Source organism: Odocoileus virginianus, chromosome 31 (genome assembly GCF_023699985.2).
Source record: "Odocoileus virginianus isolate 20LAN1187 ecotype Illinois chromosome 31, Ovbor_1.2, whole genome shotgun sequence".
Taxonomy (NCBI): Eukaryota; Metazoa; Chordata; class Mammalia; order Artiodactyla; family Cervidae; genus Odocoileus; species Odocoileus virginianus.
Window position 1 is genome coordinate 12320789 of NC_069704.1, and position 25134 is coordinate 12345922.

At 41.4% G+C, this 25134-nt stretch overlaps 1 protein-coding gene and 1 long non-coding RNA gene across 4 annotated transcripts in view; both read left to right on the top strand.

Moving 5' to 3' along the window:
- The window catches only part of TXNDC8 (thioredoxin domain containing 8), a 31723-nt gene extending 25191 nt beyond the window's left edge, over positions 1 to 6532 (top strand). Inside the window, exons 5-6 of one of the 3 annotated variants that reach the window (XM_020884845.2) lie at positions 5504 to 5569; positions 6427 to 6532. In XM_020884845.2, the coding sequence (XP_020740504.1) occupies positions 5504 to 5569; positions 6427 to 6489 (129 nt within the window). In that variant the 3' untranslated portion in view covers positions 6490 to 6532. Of the gene's footprint in view, positions 1 to 4763; positions 4903 to 5503; positions 5570 to 6426 lie in introns of those variants that run through there. The other 2 variants (XM_020884990.2, XM_020884907.2) reach the window with 2 other exon arrangements.
- Positions 6533 to 9923: 3391 nt separating this feature from the next.
- Positions 9924 to 23852, top strand: LOC139032405 (uncharacterized). The gene is made up of 4 exons (XR_011484938.1): positions 9924 to 14624; positions 16668 to 16769; positions 20815 to 20874; positions 23740 to 23852. It is a non-coding gene; the product is annotated as an uncharacterized lncRNA (long non-coding RNA).
- Positions 23853 to 25134: the final 1282 nt, after the last annotated feature.

Here is a 25134-nt window from a genome sequence, read left to right on the forward strand (position 1 = left end):
GGCTCCAAACTATTTTTATCTCCGAGAACAAAATTCCCTCCCACTCTTCCAGTAATGGGCAGGATAACATTTTCTCTGGCCAGAATCCAAAATCACTTGTCGTACTCTCAATGTAGCTTGACATAAATTCCTACAACACTAGATTCATGCCTCTTTCTTCCCCTCCAACAGAAAGCCACCTTGTCCTGAGTGACTGACTTTCAGGCAGCTTCAGTTGATGGCCATACTTATTCATAGTTGGCGAACTATGGCCCCAGGCACAAATCTGACCCTCAGTTTTACTGGGACACAGCCATGCCCATTTGTTTAAATATTATCTACAGCTACCTTTGCACTACAATAGATGTTTTTGTTGCAGGAAGGGGGACCCCTTCCAGGGCCTGAGAGTGGCCTCTTGTCTAACACTCGGAAGTGAATTGTCTGAGGAGATGCACGTGTTGAAAAGCAAAAGATTTGATTGGGAAGGGGCGCCCGAGCAGAGAGCAGGAAGGTAAGGGAACCCAGGAGAACTGCTCTTTCATGTGACTCTCTGTCTCAGGTTTTATGGTAATGGAGTTAGTTTCTGGGTTGTCTCTGGCCAATCATTATGACTCAGGGTTCTTCCTGGTGGCACATGTATCACTCAGCCAAGATGGATTCCAGTGAGAAGGATTCTGGGAGGTTGGTAGGACATATGAGCTGGCATCTCCTCTCTCCTTTAGACCTTTCCCAAATTCTTCTGGTTGATGTAGCTTGTTAGTTCCACAATCCTTACCGGGACCTCCTGTCATAAGATAACTCACCCAAGTGTCACTATCATGCCTAGCCAGCTTGGGTTGTTATAGTCAGTGGTTCTCCTAATAACTTGAGTAGATTTTTCTTTAGTAAAAGGAAGGTTATTACTGCATTATCATAAAAAGTATACTGTATTTTCACTACTATATAACTTTATAGATTTTTTTTTTCCATTTATTTTTATTCGTTGGAGGCTAATTATAGATTTATAGAGAAAAAATTTAGATTTATATAACAGTTGCAGATAGCACAGAGAGCTGATTTGAGTAGTTTCGACAGAGACCATATGGCCTGTAAAACCTAGATGGGTATTACCAGGTCCCTTACCAAAAAAGCATTTATGCCACCAGTGCACTGAGATACAGGTGCCTAGGCAGTTTCTAACTCTACTACAGGAAAATGAAAGTGAATTAGTAGGTTATCAAAATCTCACTACTGTAACGAGTTAAGAGAAGGGTCAGTATAGATTAAGGAAAGATTAGCTAACAGATTGCTCTATATGCTCTTTTCTTGAATTCAGGTGCAAGTAAATTCAAGTTGTTTGAAACAGGCTACTTCAAAGAGGCCGTGTCTTCTTGGTTAGTTTTTGCTCAGCTCCAAAACCCTTAATTTCCCTGCTTGCATCTGCAGAGTCTGCCCTGGGTGTTGTGAAAATGAAAGAGGAAGTGTGCAAATACCTGCAATATTATGCAGATGGTTGTGAGGAAAGAATGAGTGTGGCTGGAGTCAGAGAGTCAGAGAAAAAAGCCAAGATAGGAACCAACTGTAATTAACACTGTCCACCTCTCAGTAGAAGGTTGAGGTACTTTTAAATGTTCCCTTGTTGGATATACACTTTTCATCTTATTAATCACATATAATGTCTTAGAAGAAAAAGAATATCATACTATTTCAATTATAAACTTGTACTGTTCATACAAGTATTTCCATAGCCCATCCCCCAAGAAGTATCTTCAGTGGGTTAGTTTGGTTGGGCTTTTTGGTTTATGATGGTTGTTGCTGTTGCTTTGAGAATTTTATTGCTGCTCTTGTTGTTTCTAACTGCAGATGTCTGAAAATTGTTGAACTTTCACACAAGTGGTCCAAATGTAACTTCAGTATTCACTCAGTTGTATCAACTGACCAAAGCATTTTATACTTATTCTATAAGGATATCATTAGTCAGACTCCTTGATGTATATTCTTAGAAGTCACTGTCTCACCAGCACCCTTGCATTTTCCCAGTGGCAGGAATAAACTCTTTATTTATTTATGTATTTATTTATTTATTTATTTATTTTTAGGAATAAACTCTTTATAGGTGATTGCATGTCTCTGGCATAAAAAAACTGCCTCTGGTTGCACCTGGGTGGTGGGTAAATGGGGGGATGGTGTTCATGTTATTATTCGCTATTTTTGTGTATGTTTGAAAATGTCCATAATGAAAGTTTGGGTTTTCTATTTATTTATTTATTTGGCTGTGCTGGGTCTTAGTTGCAGCATGCAGGATCTTTAGCTGTGGCAGGCAAACTTTAGTTGTGACATATAGAATCTACTTCCCTGACCAAGGTGGAACCTGGGCCCTCTGCATTGGGAGCATAGAGTCTTAGCCACAGGACCACCAGGAAAGTCCCTGGGGTTTTTCTTTTCACTGATTATTGGACGTAGTTCATGGTTCTCTAATGCATGAACAACCACCACATACTCCACTGGTCTAGCAGTCATTACTAGGATGGCAGCTGTCCAAGAAAAATGAAGACATTGAGAAGAGCAAGGTTAACACTACTCCTTAATGCTTCGGAGTGGAGCATGCTTTGAGAGGTACAACTAAACATTCAGGTCAAAATGAAAAAATATTTGGGGCAGAAATTAGATACTGCAAATATATCCCTTCAAAAGAAAGCTACCTGTGAAATGAGCCCTTATCAGTAAACTGCTCCTCATTTGTTACCTACATTTATTAAACTCCTGTATGCAAAGACCTATGCTGGACAGGGAGACATAAATATAATGTCTGCCCTTGTCAAACTGGACGAAGAAAGAATGAGATAGATAACACCTGATCCCCGAAACTTAGCACTGGGTCTTGGCCCCGTCCCTCAATGACCAGGATTCAGCTTAGCCCAATTCCCTTCAGGGTTAATGCCATTCTAATAGAGCACCTACTCTGGGTAAGGTTCTGAGCTAGATACTAAAACTGTGGAGGGAATATATAGTCCCCATCCTTGGTCTAACAGGGAAGAGGGGTAATAAAATCAACTCTTGGATTGTGGAATTGCACTGGGTACCATGAGATGACAGAAGACTTCAGGGAAGTCTTCATGAGTTAAATCTTAAAGGCTTATTAAGATTAGCAAGTGATTAAGGTGAGCAGAAGCAGAGAGTTATAAAGTGTCTGTGGTATGAGAGGTTAGGAATTATTTGGTAATCATACACCAAGAGTATTTAATTATCACTAGAATGTGAGCTCTGTGGTGGGATTTTGTCTTGTTTTGTTCACTGTATATCTGGATTGTGTAGGCACTCATTAAGTATTTATTAAATGAACAAACAAATCCAGCTATAAATTGTTGCTGGAGTCCAGAGTTTATGGTAGAGAGCCACAGTGGAGGTTGAATCAAGGAATCCCTGTAAGAAGCTTGAATTTTATGATGATGGAGAAACACTCAAGAATTTCACAAAGAAAAATAGCATGACAGGATTTGTGTTTTTGAGCTTTGAGGGAGAGAAGTCTCAGGGGCATAAGACTAGAGAAAGAAACAAAGTGTAAGCTGTTGCTAAAATCCAGGGGGAAAGTTGATTTGGGTAAAAGCGATGGAATTCAGACACAAATTTAATGTCACCTAAAGCCACCAAATAGTTAGCATGAAGAAGACTGGCAGTACCAAGTGCTGTCAAGCGTGTGGAACAAGCAGAACACTTATCCCTGCTGGTGGAGTTTACATCTCTTTGAAAATCTGTTTGAAATCTCAAAGCAATCTCTTTGAAAAGCTGTTGGGTAACTCCTAGAAAAGCTGAACTCAGTAGTCCCCCTTTCAGGTAAACTACAGAACCCAACAAGAATGGGTGTTCATGTGCCCCCAAAGGTGTCTGCACAAAGGATGTTCCTAGCAGCGCTCTTGGTCATAGCCCAAATGGATAAACTGTGTTACAGTCATGCAATAGAATACTGAAAAAAAAAAAAGCTGAAAATGAATGTATGGCCATTACACAGATAAATCTCAGAAACATCACGTTGAGTAAGAAGCCAGATGGAGAAGAATACACACAACATACTATAGGATTCCATTTATAAAAGTTCCAAGACAGACCAAGCCCATTTGTGGTGAAAAATCCGGAATAGACTTTGGCTTTGGGCACAGGGTAATGGCTGGGAGCGAGGAGCTAAGCTGTATCTACATCCTGATCTGGACATGGTTAAACGAGTGGGTTCTCTTTTGTAATAACTCGTCAAGCTGTATGCTGCCATCTGTGCAATGTTCTGAATGTATATGAATATTTTAAGTGGCCTCAGTTTCCTGGCTCAGGTACCTGGGTGGGTGATGGTGGCCCTGTATTAGATTCAGTGTATCTAGGAGAAAGAGGAGTCAAATTCCATGGTTGCCAAGCTCTTAGTGCATTTGTGGCTTCTGGCTGCCCAAGTCACAGCATGCACATACCACAGCCCCTATGGTCACGGAAATCACCCCTCCCTGGAAATCTCCCTTTGAGGCGAGGCCTCCTGTTTCTAATACCCCTAGAGACTGTGCCACCCCTCCATTCAGGGAAGTCTCATCCAAGAAGAGAAGCCCATTTCTAGGGGCCCCCAAACTCTGGCTCCATGCTGCTTTTTGGCAGTGGGGGAGATCCTAAGATAAGGAGTCAGAATCAGATCCACTGGAATCATTGCCGTAAGAATGATAAAACAGCATCTTCTAGACCACTGGGGGCGCGGGGGACTGTCTAGAACTACGTGCAGTGGTCATGGGGAACAGACACACCTTGGGAACTTGTCATCCCTTCTTTGCCAGTGCCTCTGTTCTGCTCAGCTATTACGTGCCTTCACTGGAGTCAAGCCACTCCTGAAGCAGAGGAGTGGAGGATAGAGACTCAGGAGGAACCTTGGACAGAAGCCACAAGGAAGGATAAGTGGGAGCTACTGCAAACATAGTCAAAAACGGGGGGAGAGACAGGCTGAGACTGGAGGGAACCCCAAGCCTCTCCCACCCTGCTTCCACCCCAGCATCGGTTAGAGAGCAGGGACAAAGTTCCTTTCTGACCAGATCGAGCTGTCTAGGAAGTCCTAATATCTCCAAGTGAAGAGAGTAAAAAAAAGCATGCCCAAGCTCCCAGCTCCCAGCCCCCAGCCCCCAGCTTCATGGAGCATGCCAAGCAGGCAAAGGCTTGTTTCCTTTGCCTCATCTTGATTAGGAGTTTCCTGGCAATGGGTTCAGTACTTTGGTCAGTTGGCTAAGCTTACCATCCTTTTTCTACACCTGGCCAAGCCTGGTCATTCAGGTGACCAAGTCCTACCTATGTTACTGCCAAGACTTCTTGGCTTGGTACCTCCCCTAGCCTGAGAGGGGCATGAGACTCGCATCATGCCCTAGAGGCTCCATCCAGCTGCCACTGACTCTAAGAAAGAGCCTTTTGCAGATCCTTTCTGACACCTTCCTCCCCTGGTGGCCAAGGCCAAGAGAACTAGTTATAGAGGAGATGGCTACAAACCAGACAACCCAGATAAAACATGAAATTCTGCACCCACACTTAGGTAACCCTATTCTCGAGAATCAAAAGAGCAATTTGCTGTTATAGAAGTGGATCCCTGAGCGAGCCGGTAAGTGAAATGGGATCAAGACAGAGGCACAAGAGTGGGGTTGACTTTCAAGAAATAGAACGAACCATGATGCCCACAGGCGCCATGCTGCTGCCTGGGGAAGCAGAATCATTAGTTGTGGGTGTAGTGTCTTCCCTGTTGCACACGGGGCACTGAAAGTAGTTCTAGACTTTTCTAACCCCTCCACCCAAAGTCCTAACGTCATTTCTGGCTGCTGAAACCTCCCTCACTAGAAACTCAAGTCTTCACCAAGTCTCAGCTTCAGTTTACCCACACTCTTCCTTTTCTCCAACCCACCTCATACAATTGGTACTAAACTGATCATGAGGAGCAAGGGTCTTTAACTTCCATATTTCATCAGATATAAGATGTTCATTGATAGATGCACCATCCTAATTCAGAGATGTGAAAAATGGAAAAGAAAATGTGCTTCTTAGAATCATTACTATTACCTGAACTAAAGTCAGGGCATGGGAAATCACAAGCCATTTGATTTTAGGGGATCATGTATATGAATTAGCAAGCCCTCAAGGTCAGTGTATAAATGCCCTGAGAAGTTTCAGTGATTGGGTTGCCTCATTTCCAACAACATGATATGTTTTAGATCTTAGTTTAGAGGAATATCATGGAAAATTACATAAATCTGTTAAAATATTAGCACAAGCAATTTTGAAAAGGTGCCAAATAATTAAAACATCAGAAATTTAGTGTGTTAGTGTGTATTTATATTTGAAGTATCTTGCAGACGATGGAAATGAGTAGTAGATAAATTTATAAACAGGAACAAAATTCCACAAAGCTTCATCTTTGCCATAATTGAACCAATAAATATTTCACCTTTGTGTATTTGTGAACAGATTTTTGAACTTTGTGGAGCTGATGCTAAAAAACTGGAAGAAAAGATTCGAGAATTCATGTAAGCTGATCTCCAAGACAAAATACACTTGCAATGTTTTAAAAGGCCACAGTGAATGTGTTGTGTTTTTATTTCCAGCAAACATTGTGGTGTTCTATTGATCTCTCCCCTGATGCTTTACAGGTTGAATTCCATATTGCGATCTCACTGCAAAAATTGTCGAAACTCTTGTGCTGTCAGAGATTGTGTCATTTCCATTCTCTTAGCCTTGTGCAGCTAAGTCATACCAGTTCAGTGAGAAGGTTTTCCAGAGATTGCAGAAGACGGGATCTATCATAGCAATCAAGAAACACATAGAAGTCTTATTGGCTTGGTGCAGTCCAAATATATAGCAAGCTCTTCCTAATTGAGCCATTGTTTGTGGTACAAAATTCTTCTCCAGTGCATCACCTTGTATTGGAACCATATCCTTGGATAAAAGAAAGCATGGTATATATAGCTATGGTTACATGTATAAATACTTACTATGTGCTAGGCAATATGCCAAGCCTGTAGCTGAGATTTGGCCTCTGTACACCAGTACCAAATGGAACCTTAGAGACAGAGTTTTGGGTGAAGTAGAAAAAAAAAACTGCTTTATTGCTTTACCCGGCAAAGGAGGCCATGCCCTCAAAACTATGTGTCCTGACCTGGAGAGGGTAGTGAGGAATTTTATAGTAATTGTTCAAAAGAGGAGGGTGTGATTAGCTCATGGACATTCTTCTGATTGGTTGGTGGTGAGGTAACTGGGAGTCAGCATCATCAGCCTTCTAGTTGCAACTGGCTTGGGGTCTCTGTGCTTGTAGGCAGCATACAGTTAACTTTTCCCACCTGGTGGGGTTTCAGTGTCTGTAAAACAGCTCAGAGATATTGCTGTGTATATCACTTGAGGGGGAGCCAGGATCCTGCCCCAAGGCTGCACTGTCCTTTCTTGGCTGCTCCTTCCTTGTCTCTTTCCATTGTTAGCAACTATTTGAACCTGCCGTTTGGAACTCAGGAGAGGGCATGGAGGGTGAATGAAGCCTATTTCCTACAAACAAGAAACAGGGGACACAGAGATGTTTTTGTGCCCAGGAGCCCCATGGGATCCTGCTCAGTTTCAAGTCCTTTGCATCCATCGCTTCATCTAACATTTGCAACAATCCTGTAAGTAGACATGTATGGGTAAAATGTATAATGGGCTCTTTGGGTGGAAAAAGTTTGTAGTGATCGCCAATTTCTGTGGTGTAAATACTTGGTAGATTTCAAGCTACCAACATGCTGTTGAAACTGTTTAACCATGTTTGGGACTTGAACCCACAGTCCTTTAACTGGGATACAGACTTAATGAATCAGGTTCTTGGTGTTTCATCACAGAAAGAATTCAGTAAGAGACAAAGTGATAGGTAAGAAGTGGTTTTATTTAGAGAGAAACACTTCACAGACAGAGTGTGAGCCATCTCTGAAGGTGAGAGCAGCATCAGGGTATAAGGTTGTCAGTTTTTATAGGGCCGGGTAACTTCATAAGCTAATGAGTGGTAGGAGTATTCCAGCTACTTTGGAGAAGGGGTGGGGATGTCCAGGAATTGTGTCACTACCCACTTTTTGATGTTTATGGTTGGCCTTGGATCTGTCATGGTGCCTGTGGGTATGTCATTTAGCTTGCTGAGGCTTAGCATATATAGCTTAGCATATACTGAGGCTTAAGGTCTGATGGAAGCTATTTGCCATGTTTTACCTATTTGGTTCTAATCAGTTTATGTCATGTCCTTGGGCTATGTCATTCTTAAGCCCTGCTTCCTTCCCTCCTGTTTCACCCTCATGGGTCCCAAATGTGCATCCTCCTGCTGTGTGTTCAGGTCATTCTGCATCTATCATAACTTTTCACTTCAATGCTGACAGTGTATTCTTTTAAAAGACATTTTAAACTGCATTTAAAAACTTCTAGGGCATCAACAATGCTTCTAAATCGATTCAGGTGACCACACATGAACAGCTCCGGCCAAGTCTGTGCACACACGGGGACAACCAAGTCAGGGCTGCCATCTGGTCCACTGAGATTATGAGAGGCCACTTCTTGTCAGAGGCATCTCTATTTCAAAGATGTTAAAATGTGTGATAATGTACACCTGGAGTATTCGGCCTCCTTGATCTTCCAATTAAATGTGAGCTCAAGAGCAAAAGGTTAAAAGCAGTCATAAAAAGGTGGTTGTACTTCTTCTGAAAGGTAAGTTGATCTCAGTCCCTTGAGATGCAAGTACCAACCTGTTTGCTTCACTAAGGAAAGGACAAACAGGAGACAGACAGCAGCAGGGAGCGGTGAGGGGTACCAGCTCTCTTGATCTCTGTTGAACCTTGAGTTGCTTTTCTTGACCCTTACAGTGTTTAGGCTGAAACACTAGGAGTGTGTTATCTTTCTCATCTCTAATTCTCTGGCATCCAGCCCAGAGCACAGAGCACAGACCAAAGGAGACCCACACGGTACGAAGCTAAATGGAACACGGTTCCCTGAATGGGAGCCTAGGGCAGAAAAGGGACGTAAGTGGGAAAAATGATGAAGTGTAAGTAAAATCTGGCGCTTAGTCCACAGTAACATACCTGTGTTGGTTTCTCAGTTTTAACATCAGTTCAGTCGCTCAGTTGTGTCCGACTCTCTGCAACCCCTTGGACTGCAGCATGCCAGGCTTCCCTGTCCATCACCAACTCATGGAGCTTGTTCAAACTCATGTCCATCAAGTCAGTGATGCCAGCCAACCATCTCATCCTCTGTCGTCCCCGTCTCCTCCTGCCTTCAGTCTCTCCCAGCATCAGTGTCTTTTCAAATGAGTCAGTTCTTTGCCTCAGGTGGCCAAAGTATTGGAGTTTCAGCTTCAGCATCAGTCCTTCCAATGAATATTCAGGACTCATTTCCTTTAGGATGAACTGACTGGACCTCCTTGCAGTCCAAGAGCCTCTCAAAAGTCTTCTCCAACACTGGACAGATACCATACTAGAACATGGAAGCAACCTAGATGTCCATTGACAGATGAATGGATAAGGAAGTTGTGGTACATATACACAATGGAATATTACTCAGCCATAAAAAGGAACATATTTGAGTCAGTCCTAATGAACCTAGAACCTATTACACAGAGTGAAGTAAGTCAGAAAAAGAAAGATAAATATTGTATTCTAATGCACATATATGGAATCTATAAAAATGGTACTGAAGAATTTATTTACAGGGAAGCAATTGAAGAAACAGACATAAAGAATAGACTTATGGACATGGGAAGAGGGGAGGAGGGGGTGAGATGTATGGAAAGAATAACATGGAAACTTACATTACTGTATGTAAAATAGATGGCCAATGGGAATTTGCTGTATCGCTCAGGAAATATTCATACAAGGTCTCTGTATCAACTTAGAGGGGTGGGATGGGGAGGGAGATGGGAGGGAGGTTCAAAAGGGAGGGGATATGTATACCTATGGCTGATTCATGTTGAGGCTTGACAGAAAACACAATTCTGTAAAGCAATTATCCTTCAATAAAAACATAAAAACATGTTTTTAAAATTACTATTATTTTTTGACTGCACTGCGACTTCGTTGCTGTGTGGGCTTTCTGTAGTTATGGCAAGCAGGGGCCTCTCTTGTTTTGGAGCACAGGCTCCAGGCAGGCAGGCTTCAATAGTTGTAGCACTCGGGCTGAGTTATGGGCTCATGGGCTTAGTTGCTCCACAGCATGTGGAATCTCTCGGGACCAGGAATTGAACTCATGTCCCCTGCATTGGCAGGCAGCTTCCTAGCCATTGTGCCACAGGACGTCCTGCCTGTTAATTTTTCAGTTCAGTTCTGTTCAGCTGCTCAGGTGTGTCCAGCTCTTTGTGATCCCATGAATCACAGCACGCCAGGCCTCCCTGTCCATCACCAACTCCCGGAGTTTACTCAAACTCATGTTCATCTACACATAAAAATAAAATTAAGGAGTTTAAGCTGAACAGCAAAAAAAAAATAGCATTCTCCCTGTGTCAAAGCTATTTAATACCACATTCCCCATACTACCCCAAATCATCAGAAATTAGTACTTGAAATTCTCTCTCATGGTCACATGGGTCTGTGGCTTCCATTTTGTGAAAATGTAACCAAACTCTGATTATATGAACGAAAAAGAAAAAAAAAAACAAGTAGAAGTGGAATGGTTTCCTGTAGACGGCAGAATGAAATTGTGAATCATTCTTCTTTCTGCCACAGCCTTTCATGATCTGGCCCTTACTTTCATGTTTGCCCCCCTCCCATTGTCCATGGACTCCAGGCATTATCATTATGTCAAGCTCTGTAGTCTTCCCTGCATTTGAAATTGCCTCCTCGCCTCTCTGCCTGCCAAACATTCTTCAATATCACCGGCAAACACACCATTCCTTCCAGTGAGTCTGCACAGTCAGGCGAAGCCTCCCTCCGTGGTCCCAGACAGGGAAGAGCATTCCTTCTCTTGAGTGTCTGTGGAGCTTTGTACGCACAACCATTAGCGCCGCCATCTTTTGTGGGGTGTGGTAGATTTTTTTTGTCTGCCTAGGTTGCCAGATAATATACCTGGTGCCTAGTAAAATTTGAATTTTCGATTTTTTAGTGTACGTATGTCCCATGTAATAGTTAACTGAGTGCCCTGTATTTTTTATTTGCTAAACCTGGCAACCCCTTGTCTGTCTCCAGTGAGACTTAGCTTCCTAAGACAAAGGTAGTGGCCCTCCATCCCTGTATGTGCAGTGCAGCTAAGACCAGGAATACATTTTTATTCCTGCCTAGAAATGCAGGTTTGGGAGAGGGAAAGATAACATGCTCAAATCTAATACATTCATAATCTACAGACTAGACCCACTGTTGACACTACTCTCTAGCTTATCTTTAATACACATAATAACAAGTTACAGACTGCATGGCTTCTACTGACGTTTCTAGTCTATAGGTGTCGCCCATACAGATCACATTGTGAGGGTGAGAACTTGGTCTACTGAATCCAAAGACAGGTATGATAAATAGCAGCTGCAGCCAAGGACAAATCTACTCCATGTTGGGGCCAGTTCTGTCCCTATTAATCAGGTAGGCAATGAATCACAATGTTTTGCTTTCAGGCATTCCTGTGAGGGCAGTGTGCAATGATAGAAGAAATCACAGGCTCTGAAGTCAAATAAACTTGCATTTGCAGGTCTGACTCAGCCACTGCCAGGCCAGAGGCTTCTCTGGAGCTGTTTTCTCATCTGTAAACAGGGCCATCATGGATACCTCCAAAAGGTCAATGTGAGTATTAAATATAATAATATACATGAAGCATCTCCATGGCACCTCTCCACAGCATGTGTTCAAGTGATGACAGGGATAAGGATGATGATGTTTTATGTCTACTATTCCAGCCAGAATATAATCTCTTTGAACATATGAACTGACTTATTTATAAACTTCTTTTGTATTGTCCAACAGCCTCTAGTACCATAAGCAGTATTTTTTCCTCCAATAGACATCCAAAGAGACCAGAGTGTTTCAGATGTTCAGTGTTTTAGTACCTTTCAGAAAACTGACAATATTTAACCACAGTAGGGTAGAGTAGGGTCAAAAAGTAACCCAGGTGACTCGTGGACTACACACCATCTTTTATAAATCCTTGATAGACCAAGTTTGGGCAAATTAGTACTAGAGACATTGAAGAAGTAGGCATTTCTTTCTTAAAATAGTAAAGAACAGTTTTGGCATAAAAACTGCCATTCCCATATTTCCTGCCAAGATCTTCTATTGGACATGTACCCTAATCTCAGACACTCACCATCAGGATCACACTTCCATGAGGTCACCACCTCACCAGCTGCCCTTCTTACCAGCTGCTCAAGAAAATGAGTTCAGAATGATTCATAATCTACTCTCAGCAAACGTACATTCACCATTTAGAAGGCCTTCTCCCATCTTAATTTTTATGTGTTCCTAGCTTCATTTAACTATGCTGCTGCTGCTGCTAAGTCGCTTCAGTTTTGTCTGACTCTGTGCGACCCCATAGACGGCAGCCTACCAGGCTCCCCTGTCCCTGGGATTCTCCAAGCAAGAACACTGGAGTGGGTTGCCATTTCCTTCTCCAATGCATGAAAGTGAAAAGTGAAAGTGAAGTCGCTCAGTCGTGCCTGACTCCTAGCGACCCCATGGACTACAGCCCACCAGGCTCCTCTGCCCATGGGATTTTCCAGGCAAGAGTACTGGAGTGGGTTGCCATTGCCTTCTCTAGCTATCATTAAACTTGTATTTCCATATTAAGACACCTTGAGTTAAACCTAGCAAAGTCCTCATTGGCACCTGCCTTTATAACCATGTCTTTCTCTGTTACACATAAACACATTCATATACATACATATATACCATCATCTTCTTGGAACTCTGTGGCTTTGAACAATTTACCTGGGATGGAAATTTTTCACCTGTACAATGAGAAAGTCGGAATTGTGTGATCTCTAAGCTCCCTTTCAGCTCTGTATCCTTAGGATCTGATCCTGTTCTGTCCCTGCTTCTCCTTTAGCTGATCCAGAGTCTAACCCCTCCCCCTCCTCACCTTTGGGGAGTGAGGATTTCAGTATATGGAGGCAACTGCCCAGAATTCTCTGCTGGTGTCGCAGAGGGTAAGGAAAGCCCAGAAGCAGCTGCTGTTTGGGAGCTTGAGAAAGAAATGGCTATAGAGGTGATAGAATATTACTCAGTCATAGAAAAGAATGGAATAAGGCCATTGGCAGCAACATGGATGGACCTAGAGATGATCATACTAAATGACTTATATCAGAAAAAGACAAATATCATATGGTATTGCTTACCTGTGCAATCTAAAAAATAATACAAATGAACTTATTTACAAAACAGAAACAGACTCATACACATAAAAAACAAACTTGTGGCTACCAGAGGGGAGACACTGGGGCTGGGGAATGGATAAACTAGATGTTTGGAATTAACATATACACACGATTACATATAAAACAGATACTCAACAAGGACCTAGTGTATAGTACAGGGAACCCTACTCAGTATTCTGTAATAACCTACATGGGAAAAGAATCTGAACAAGAATGGATATATGTATTATGGGATCACTTAGCTGTGTACCTGAAACTAATGTAACATTGTAAATCAGCTGTACTCCAATAGAAAATAAAAACTTTAAAAAATACCACAGGCTAGGTAGCTTGTAAACCACACAAATTTCTTTCTCACAATTCTGGAGGCTGGAAGTCCAAGATGAGGGTGCAGATATGGTCGGGTGAGAAATTTCCTTGTGGTTGCCGACTTCTTGTATCCTCACCTGGCAGAGAGTTCTGTGGGATCTTTTTTATTATAGCACTAACCCCTTTCATGAGGGCCCCACCATCAGGACATAATCACCCCCCAAAGGCCCCACCCACTGGTGGTTCACAACTGCTTCACCAGGACTACGGACTTAACAATGAAGAGTTCTTTACAGCTCAAGGAAAACTGCCACAGTCCTTTCCTGGTTGTCTGCTTCCCAGTCTCCCAAGTTCCTGTTTTACCAGTAGGATCCATGCAAGTTTTTTCAAACTTGATCCATTTTCCTTCTGAAATTAACTCCTCTGAAATAACCGACTTGTATTTTGGGAAGAATCTGTTCGTTCTTGGTTTTCCATTTTCAAATGAGTTGATCTTCATAGTCTTTAGACAGGAAGTTCACATCTAAGATGTGGAATGAAGGGAGGGGTTCACCTTTGGGAAGAGGGCGAAAAGTAGAGAAGATGAACCCAAGGCAGCAGTTTCAGGAGATGCAACGCTACTGCTTTTAGAGCTTAGGTGGTTGGGAGAATTATGCTTGAGAATACAGAGTGCATGGTTCATTCATCTGAAATCCTGGACAGACAATAATGGATCATCATCATCTCCCAGCAGATATGATCACCTCTCCCAGGCAGCCTTTAGCCTCAATGTCCTTCTTTGGCCACCTCTGGAAGCACCAGGCCAACTGATAATTGCACAGCCTCGCACAGCCCTCAGATGAACTCATCTTTCATTCATTACAGTAATAGAAACAGGAGCTGGGAGAAACTCAGGCCTTTTCAACTGTACAGCTTGGGAATTACACCTACCAGCACCATGAAGGCGAGGACTTTTGTCTGCTTTTCACCGCCATCATCCCAGTGCCAGACAGTGCTGAGCACCTAGCAGGTACTCAACGCTTAGTTGAATGAGTGTGTGAATAACTTCATAGATATTTACAAGAGTTAATAATAGTGAGATAAGAGAACTCACCTCGTGGAGGAGATGACTCACAGCTGAGTCCAATGTGAAAAAGGCTTTAGTCTTTTCTCTAAAGTCTTTTCTTTAGAGTCTTTTCTCTAGTCTCCACTTTTCTCTAACCACCTTTAAAATACTCCAGTTTTATGGGGCATTTTACTGGAGATAAACTTTATAAGTTAAAGTTACATAATTAGTTATACTCAGCTTCCATTATAATTACTTATTGATCCAAGGCTGCTCATGGAGCACCTGGCAACGGTGAAAGAAAAACAGTAGCAGATGTTTGGATTTAGTTCATGCTTGCTAACTAATTAGATGAGGATTTTTTTTTTCCCCTGGAAACCCTAAGTGGTCTTCATTTGGCTCCAAAATTGAGAGTCCAAGCCCAGAGGCTTCAGCCAACTCTGTTTCTCTCTCTTGCTTCTGGACTGGAAGACATTCTAGCATTAAGATGCTTTTACATAAAACTAATGTTGTTCATTAGAAGTTGATTTTATAGTTTAAGTCTCAGCATTCTGATGATGCCAGATATTATACAATGGGTAGGCTGGAGTCAGAGTGTAAGGGTTTGAATCACAGCCCTCCCATTTACTATGTGTCCTTGGCCATACTTAACTTTTCGTTGCTCCAGCTTCAAAACCTATAATATGGGGAGAACGATGATATTTACATCATTAGATTATAATGACAAATAAACAATGCCTTGGACACAACAGATGCTATGTGTTCCTTCAATCATAAAACTACTTAAATTTCTAATGCTTTAGTTCCCAGTAAAGTTTTTGTTAATAATTGATTATCTGATCATTTAGGCACAGGATCAAAGTTGTTAATAAACAGGTTTATAGCTGACTTATATTCACATATGGCTAATAAAAATTAAAGATGTAACTCCTCAGTGAAGGATTGGTTGTATTCAAGGGTTGTTTAGACAGAGAATGTCAGCTAAGGTTTTTGACAACCTGCAAGAGAAAACTCAGGCTGACTGCTTTAAGTAAAGCCACGGGGGAAGCCCCCAGTATTAAGCCTCAGGAAGGACAGGAATTGGACATTTCCAGGCATCTCAGGAACATAAATTGATGGAGAAGCCCTCTAGGAGTGACTCCTGTGATTTTTCCCTCTTGCATTACTCCTTGAGTAATCATTAGCCTTGAGAGCTAAGCTCTTCTGAGAGAGTTTGATTAGCCTGAAGTCAGCTGTCCATGCTTGGGTCTAGTGGTAGGGGCAGGTGTGGTATTCCCTGTTGGTATTCCCCAACAGAATTACAGGGAGTGGAGGGGAGAGAGTTATCCAAAGGAAAAGATGGGTGTCATTACCCAAAGCAATGGAGAGGGTTGTTAGACAGGCCAAAGCAGCAGCTGTCCCCTGGATGAAGAAAGAAGAGGAAGGGAGGACAATGTTTTCTAAAATAGTAGTTAAGTTTGTTTTGGAGGCCTTTCCAGGAATTTAAATGCATCTCTCTCCCTCGGAGGTTGGCTCATCCTCTCGGGGCATTCATGCAAAAAAAGCAAGAATTTGGCAATAATCATTCATGCAAAAAAAGCAAGAATCTGGCAATAATCATAAACTACTTCTTTGCCTGGCCTAATGAAGCAGATCTCTAATTGTTTGTGTAGCATTCATTTAAATACTAATCTTTGCCTCACAGTTTCATAAGAGCAACAGTTCCTAGTTCAATCAAAATACACAATGCTGAATTTTCAGAATTCAACAGATGATAAGTTTATGAAAATGGTTTACATATTCATGAATCCTTTTCTCAGTCAAGTTTTTTTGGGCTGTAAGTGCCAGAACACCCAACTTGAAGTTGCTTAAGCCAGACAGAAATGTATGTTAACACAGAACTGAATGTCCAGATACAGGAGAGGCATCAAGTGGTGGCGGGGTGGATGGCTTTCTTCCAGTGGTTCCATCCTCTGCAATTACCATGATGTTTTCTGCCATGCTTTCTCTCCATGTTCTTCATCTCAGGGTGGAAGTAAGATGGCTCAGAATTTCCCAGCCTTACAACTACAGAAAACAGTATCTGGAGGGAAAAGGATATCATTTCTCAATGCAGATCTCAGGAATAAGGTAACTTTCCCCAGAATCTTCTAGCCAACTTTCCTCTCATCTCCATGGTCCAGATTGTTTCATATACCCCATCCTAAAACAACCTCTGGTGGTCAAGGAGATACCTGGGTTCTTGAACCAGTCAAAATGGCAAAGAAAATGATAGCATCATGCCTGGTTCCCAACTCACCAGACAAGAAAAGGAAAGATTGTATGTTAAAGAGAAAACAGAGTAGGCAATTCTCTTTTTTCTCCCCAAATATCTGAACCTCACTGCTGCCCCACCTGTATGTCTGAGAAATTTAAGGTTTAGTGGAAGACAGAGGCCACTTTGAGGTATCAAAGTATCGTTTATTTAAAATTCAGCTTTAGGTATCCTACATTTACCCTAGACCTAATCCAATGGAATCCAGTTTCCAGGGGCAACCAAGTGTTCAGTGGCAATGGCAGAAGGGGCCTCACCAGACTGGGTTTGTGACTTGGTTGGGGTTGCAGTCCAGCCTTCTTTCCCCCTCCCTGACTCCTGCTCAGTTTCCAAGCCTAGTTCTACATGACCAGAAATTCTGTGCAAATAAATCATACTAGGTAAGCTTTGGTTGCTTGCATCTCTGAATTCTGATCATCCAAACCTCAACATCAGCTACTAAAATGTGAACCAGTCCTTTAGCATTGATGTCAGCATGAAACACAAAAGGGGAAAGGACATTTTTAAAGCAGAAGTAGCATGGTGCTGCCTTCTGAAGTCTGGGTCTTAGAATAGCAAGCTTCTGCTTAGTCAGTGCCTTAAGGAATTTCCCAACAACACCCTGTGTCAACTAACCTAAGGGTAAAATGGAAACAATTCTGGACTATTCAGTGACTTAGAAGTTAAGGCTAACAAAATTCTGGCATAAACAGGCTAAAGTCCCTTACTAGGACTTTTCCTTTCCTTTTGAAAGTGAAGTGAACGTGAAAGTCGCTCAGTTGTGTCCAACTCTTTGTGACCCCATGTGTCCGACTCTTTGCGACCCCATGGACTATACAGTCCATGGAATTCTCCAGGGCAGAATACTGGAGTGGGTAGCCTTTCCCTTCTCCAGGGGATCTTCCCAACCCAGAGATTGAACCCAGGTCTCCCGCATTGCAGGTGGATTTTTTACCAGATTAGCCACAAGGGAAGACCAAGAATACTTGGGCTTGGGAGTCAGTAGCCTATCCCCTATCCAGCGGGTCTTCCCGACCCAGGAATTGAACCAGGGTGTCCTGCATTGTAGGCAGATTCTTTATCAACTAAGCTATCAGGTAAGCCCTCCTTTAGCCTATCCTGACTAATAAAATGAAACTATTTTCATATATCATAATCTAACTTCTATTACATTTAGCAATATGAAGATAACAAAAACCTGTAACATGAAAAACATACTACTTTTAAAAATTATTTTCCAGTGGAAAAAAAAGAAAAACATAACACTTTTTGGCTCCTGAATTAAACTGTATTCCTATTAACCTTGTTACATTCTCAGAATAGGACATATTTATGATCTGAATTCTGTTTGGATTGAGGGCTGATGCTAATTTATCCATTGTCATTGGGTGGTATAATAGAGCAATTTAATTACACTATTACTTATAGACTGGAAACACTGCCTTCCTTTCTTCTCTAGACTGTGAAAGAAGCATCTTGGTTCTGGGTGGTGACATTTGCTACCCTGCACACATCACAGGGGACAGTGGGGTGCTTGGGCTGCTGACTCATTAAATGATGATAAACCTTTTGCTGAGGTTGAACATGGTGCTCATAAGCTAGGCACAGCCTCTCCAGCCTTTTTCAGCTTCACCCCCTCACAGTTGGCATAGTTCTGGAAGCCAAATATGAAGCAGAGGTTCTCTTGACAATTCCAAACATGAACAAGCTCCTAAAACACAGGGATGGTGTTTTTTTTTTTAACCCCTATTCAATAGCAACCATTCCTTTTTTCTGACATCCCCTGATTCCTCCATAGAAAAGTATTGCTCCCATACAATGTGAAGTCTAGGAGACACAGTGAAACCAAAGTCTGCCATTTTACTGAAGAAGCTGAGGGGGGTCCCTGAAGGCGTCTTCTACAGGATTCTACCTCTCATAGTCCTAGCCTAGCCAAAGGGGTAGAGAATATAACCTCGGCCTGGCCCAATATGTGGCCACATGGACTGGTCCACTCAATCTGAACTAACAGGACATAATAAAACCTGAATATTGACTTCTGGGGGGGGGGGGGATTTTTTTTTTTTTTTTTCTTTTGCACTGGATTTGAAGGCCTAGGAGGTTACGTTTGAAACTATAGCAACCAAACTACTACCACAGGGAAGAGGCTTGTCTAGAAACAGGGCTAATCAGAGGCTGAACAATCAAAAGATCAAAGAGAAAGTAGGTCCTGGTGACATCACTTGACCTTCTTCAGCAAGTCATGACTGAAGCCAGACCTACTACTCCTGGAATTACCAAGTTCCCTTTTTTAAGGTCCATGTGGTTCCTGTCCTGGGGACAGAATTGAAGTGATCCAGTTGGTTTTCCCTCCACATGCAGGTGTAAGACTGTCCAGCGTGAAGAATAGTCACAGCTAGGCTTCGGACCAAGGCCTTGGACCTCTAGGCAGAGTCTCATCCAAGATCTTCTGCTGTTAACTTCAGGCAGATCACCTAGCCTGTCTGTGTCTCTTCCCTATCAAAGGAATGTTCCTACTTGCCCTAGAGATTCATGTGGCCATGGTAGGGAAAGCAATACAGAAATAACCAATATGGAAAGGCTACAGTATTATTTTGCTATAATATTATAGTATTTGCTTTCCAAGAAATCTGAGAAACTTTACCAAAAGAAGCAACTCCGGAGCCACACTTTTTCGTGTCTTTATTTTTCCTGTAGGGCTTAATTTCTTCCAAAATCAGAGAGTTTACAAGATCAGCTGCCTTTTATTTTTTTATTTGTATTTTTGGGGGCTGTGCCATGCGGCGTGCAGAATGTTAATTCCCCGACCAGGGATTGAACCTGTGCCCCTGGAGTGGAAGCATGAAGGCCTAACCACTGGACCACCAGGGATGTCCCTCGACTGCCTTTTAATTCAGTTAATTCAGTCACTTTGCAGTTCATTTTTTGCTTCGTATTTAAGTGTTGTGGTGGTCAGACCACATTTCCGCTAAGAGTTCATAGTTTGTTTTCAGGAGAGAATGGCTAAAAGTTCAGAATAATTGTATGTGTTTGAGGTCTATGAGTAATTGTGATAAAATGTTCAGAAAGTGAAAACGCTGCCCTCCACTCAAGATTAAATGGAGTTGACACAGCTGGTTTGTTTGATTTGGGGGTGGGCAAATGGGGCTGTGCTAGATTGTATATTTCAGTTATCAGATTTCTGTAGAAAAATGAATGGATTTCTAAATGAGTTTCCTGAGAAAATGACTAAGTGTGACTAACACTAAAATAAGTTTCTTGTTCATTGTGAAACGAAAATTGAAGGGAAGAAAAGGCTCAGCGTGTCATAGTGGTTTGGAAATTGTTTTAGCGTGGAAATGGGTACCATATACCATGCCATTTTGTTATTTGACAAAGTAGTTACTGGTTTCTACCATCAAGAAAAAGACAAAAAGGGATCTAAAGTAAGTAGAGATAAAATGCCTGTTCCCCAGTCCTTGTATTTTTATGAGGAAATCTTGGCTCCTGACAAGGTCTGATCAGAGCTGCACAACTGAATCTGTTTTCCCATTTTGTAACTGTGGGTGGTATAAAGGGTTTCAAGCAGAGGAAGGACTTGCTCAGATGTACATACTGTTGTGTAAGGAATGGGTCATAGGGGAGCAAACGTGGTCAGAGTGGGATGAGTCCCGAGTGTATGGCTGTTGTCCAGGTAGGAGATGAAGTGGTCTGGAGGGCAGTAGCCGTGAAGTAGAAATGAAGAAAGTGCTTTACTGGAGTAAAGATATCCTTTATGAGCAAAACAAAGATGACCTCACACCGGTAAATGTTACTTACAATGATTTATTTTTAAATATTGTGATCTCTTTAGTTACCTTTGCTGATAAACGTTCTAATTAAAGACTAACCCTGTTTTTTTAGGAGGAGGATCATGAAAGAACACGGGCCTCACAAACGTGTGCCAAGAGACAATGATAAAAGGTAAAGGCCAATGTAACAGAAAAATCCAACTTATCAGTTGTTTACATCTTTGTAAAAACACACAGATGTTTGTGTAAAAACACAAAGATGTGTTTACATCTTTGCTTGTGATACCTTGACTTGTACCCTCAAAGTTACCAATATCAGGAATAATTCTAAATGCATTTGTTGGACCATTAAATTACTTATTTTTAGTCAAGTGATTACTGAAGAGTTCTAGAATTAGACAGCCTAGACAATCATGTGTTTCAAATGAAATCTTATTTCTTTTATGTCTTGAGCCTCCAACCAAGTAAAACTCCTTTATGCCTTCAGTTTTCTTTCCTTAAAGGTTATCTGCTGGTAAGGATGCTTGTGCATATTGTCATTGTTGTTCAGTCGCTAAGTCGTGTCTGACTCTCTGCGACCCCCATGGACTGCAGCACACCAGGCTTCCCTGTCCATCACCAACTGCCAGAGCTTACTCAAACTCATGTCCATTGAGTCAGTGATGCCATCCAACCATCTCATCCTCTGTTGTCCCCTTCTCCCCCTGCCTTCAATCTTTCCCAGCATCAGTGTCTTTTCAAATGAGTCAATTCTTTGCATCAGGTGGCCAAAGTATAGAGTTTCAGTTTCAGCATCAGTCCTTCCAATGAATATTCAGGACTGACTTCCTTTAGGATGGACTGATTGGATCTCCTTGCAGTCCAAGGGACTCTCAAGTCTTCTCCAACATCACAGTTCAAAAGCATCAGTTCTTCAGTGCTCAGCCTTCTTTTTATGGTCCAACTTGCACATCCACACATGATGACTGGAAAAACCATAGTTTTGATTATATGGACATTTGTTGGCAAAGTGACATCTGCTTTTTAATCTGCTTTCTAGTTTTGTCATAGTTTTTCTTGCAATGAGCAAGTGTCTTTTAATTCCGTGGCTTCAGTCACCCTCTGCAGTGATTTTGGATCCCAAGAAAAAGAAAATCTGTCATTGCTTCTACTTTTTCCTGATCTATTTGCCATGAAGCGATAGGACCAGATGCCAAGATCTTCGTTTTTTGAATGTTGAGTTTTAAGCCAACTTTTTCATTCTCCTCTTTTACCCTCATCAAGAGGCTCTTGAGTTCCTCTTCACTTTCTGCCATTAGAGTGCTATCACCTGCATGTCTGAGGTTCCTTGTAGCATAGCTGGATTGTTAATAGAGTGCCAATGAACAGTGTGGCACACCAGCGTCCATGTAGATAAGGAATAAATAATCCAAAATATGTACTTCTGGTTGTTTGGTGCTTATAGATAAGGAAGGTGTCCTCCCCACAAGAGTCAGGATCACTTTTAGCTCTGGACCAGTTGTTAATGGCACTGGGCAAAGATAATATACCTATATTTTCTCTCTCAGCTTTTTGAAGATACAAAATTTCCAAAGTAAGGAACTGGATTCAGCTGGCTTCTGTAGGAAGGGTTGTCATTTCTTTTTCTTCTTTTATAATTCACAGAGCAAATTTATTTTTATTAAATGATTTGGTGAAGGCATAATGAATATCTTTATCCCATTTTTGTTGTATTTGTTGTTTAGTCACACAGTCATGTCCGACTCTTTGCAACCCCATGGACTGCATGCCAGGCTTCCCTGTCCTTCACCAATATATTCACACCAGCATTGAAAATGTGCAGTGTATTTATATGTTCATTAGTTTTAAAAATTTAAACAGTTAATAGTTGAAGTACCTAATCAGGAGTCCACTCCTGGTGTGTCTAAATCAGCACCTGAAAATCCCCAAGTATGATGTTCTAGAGGGTGCCTCTGCAAACTATTCAAATATGGTTAGAGTTTGTAAATTAGCATAAGAAATGTTAGATATTTTTCACTGGTGACATGAAGGATATTCGAGATACATAGATGGGCTGTGCTGGCACTTCCTTTCTTTCATGAACAGAGTATAAGAATTGGTACACATTTGTTATGACCAGATTGATTCACAAAGCTGTGTAATTATCACCATTTCAGAACATTTTCAAGATTTCAAAAAGGGACTCCACACCCATTAGTAATCACTCCCCACACCCTACTTCCTCCCACCCCTGGGAACCACTAGTGGACTCTGGATTTGCCTGTTCTGGTCATTTCAGATATACTAATGGCCTTTTCTGTCTGACTTCTTTCCCTTTGCTTGTTTTCAAAGTTCATCTATATTGTGGCACATATCACATTGTGGCACATCATTCCATTTTGGGTTTAGTTTGAGGCTATTTTGAATAAAGTTGCTATAAATATTCATATTCAAGTCTTTGTGTGGATTTGTGTTTTAATTTCTTTGGGGTAAATATCTAGAAGTGGAATTACTAGATCATATGTTAAATATATGTTTAACTTAAAAAAAAAAGAAGAAAAAGGGAAAACAAAACAAACTTACCAAACTGTTTTCTAAAGTACTTTGTATAGTTTTACACTCCTATCAGCAACGTATCAAAATCATTTCCAGTTAATCTACAATCTCACCTCCATTTGGTATTACCAGTCTAGTGGGTGCAAGATTGTCTCATTGTGGTTGTGAATTTCCCTAATGACTAATGATGTTGAGCATTTTTCTGTTTGTGTACTTTCAATCACTTAGATATCTTCTTTGGAGAAGTGTGTGTTCCAGTTAGTGCCAGTTTAACACTGCTTTTCAAAGAGCAGAGGTTTCCCATTTTAATGAAGTCAAATTTATTAGGTTTTTCTTTTTTAGTTAGGAATTTCTGTGTCCTGCCTAAGAAATATTTGCCCCAGGTTGCAAAATTTATTTCCAACATCTTCTTCTAGAAGTTGTATAGTAAATTTTGAGTTATTTTGTTGTATGGTGTAAGGTTAAGGTCAAGTTTCTTACTTTTTTTTTTTTTTTTTAATAGAGATATCCACTGGCTTCTAGAAAAACAGAGAGTCTGAAAGGAGCAAGGAGAAGTGTTTGCTTGACCTCCTGGGCTCCTATGTACATGGAGCCCACACTTGAAAAGAGCAGTAGTCTCAGGTAAGACAAAAGAAACATCTGAGAAGAGGTTAACAGTATATTGGTGCTGCTGAATCCAGCTAGTTTCAGCAAGGTGCACAGCGAAAAGGGACACAGGGAGGGGGACACCTTCACCTGATTAAGGAATGTAAAGAGGGTAGGCTACTCAAAGGGGTTATTATACTATTTGAAATTTACATGAAAATACTTAGCATTGAAAATGTGGGATGTATTTATATGTTTGTTAGTTTTAAAAATATAAACAGTTAATAGTTGGAAGTACCTAATCAGGAGTCTACTCCTGGGGTGTTTAAATCAGCATCTGAAAATCCCTAAGTAGGAACTGATGTTCTAGAGGGGATTCCTGCAAACTATTCAAATATCCTTATAGAGTGTGTAAATTAGCATAATGAATGTTGGATACTTTTCACTGGTGACATGAAGGATATTTCAAGATCTGTAGATGGGCTGGCTTGAAAACTGTTGGCATTTCTTCTCCTTCATGAACAGAGTATAAGAATTGGTGCACATGTGTTGTAACCAGATGACCTTGGATCTTGATTTTCTTCTCTGTAAAATGAGAAGAATTAAATCTATCTCCTAGGGCATGTTGAGAAGAATGATGTGATATACCCAGCTCCAGGTCTGGTACTGAATGACCTTTCCACACTTGTATTTGTTTCTTTTCCTTTAACCATCTTCTTTATCATTATATTTTGAACTCTCAATTTTAGATCACTTTTGTGTCCTTATCTCAACTCTCTTGCTAGACTCAGTCTTTACACGTCACTAATTTCTGGCCTCTCTTTGGAGATCCCAGGGCAAGTTTATCAAATATTAGTGTACCTAATCACCTGGAATGCTGCTTTAAAATGCAGAGTCCAGGGATCTACCTCAGAAGATTGTGGTTCTATAAAATCTGTCCGGGTGTGGTCTGGAAATCTGCAGGATCATCAAGTACCTTGAGCTGTACTGAATGATGCAGTCAAGGGCCACACTCAGGGAAACCTGTGATCTGAGAAAAGCTTGCTCAGAAGCCCCAGATCTGCATTGTCTTCAAATTTGAACCTAGACAAAGACAGCAAACCTAGTTTTCCAGTCCCCCAGGAAAACTCAGACTGAGCTGACCCAGAAACCTGAAGCAAACTCATCACTTAAGCTACTCATTTCTGCTCTTCTTGACAATGAAGAAATACCATTTTAGTCTGTCAGAAGTGCATTTCTCCTTTCTGTGGCAACCTCTCGAATATTCCTCACTCCTACTAGTTGAAACAAATGGTCCAAGCAAGGCTAATGC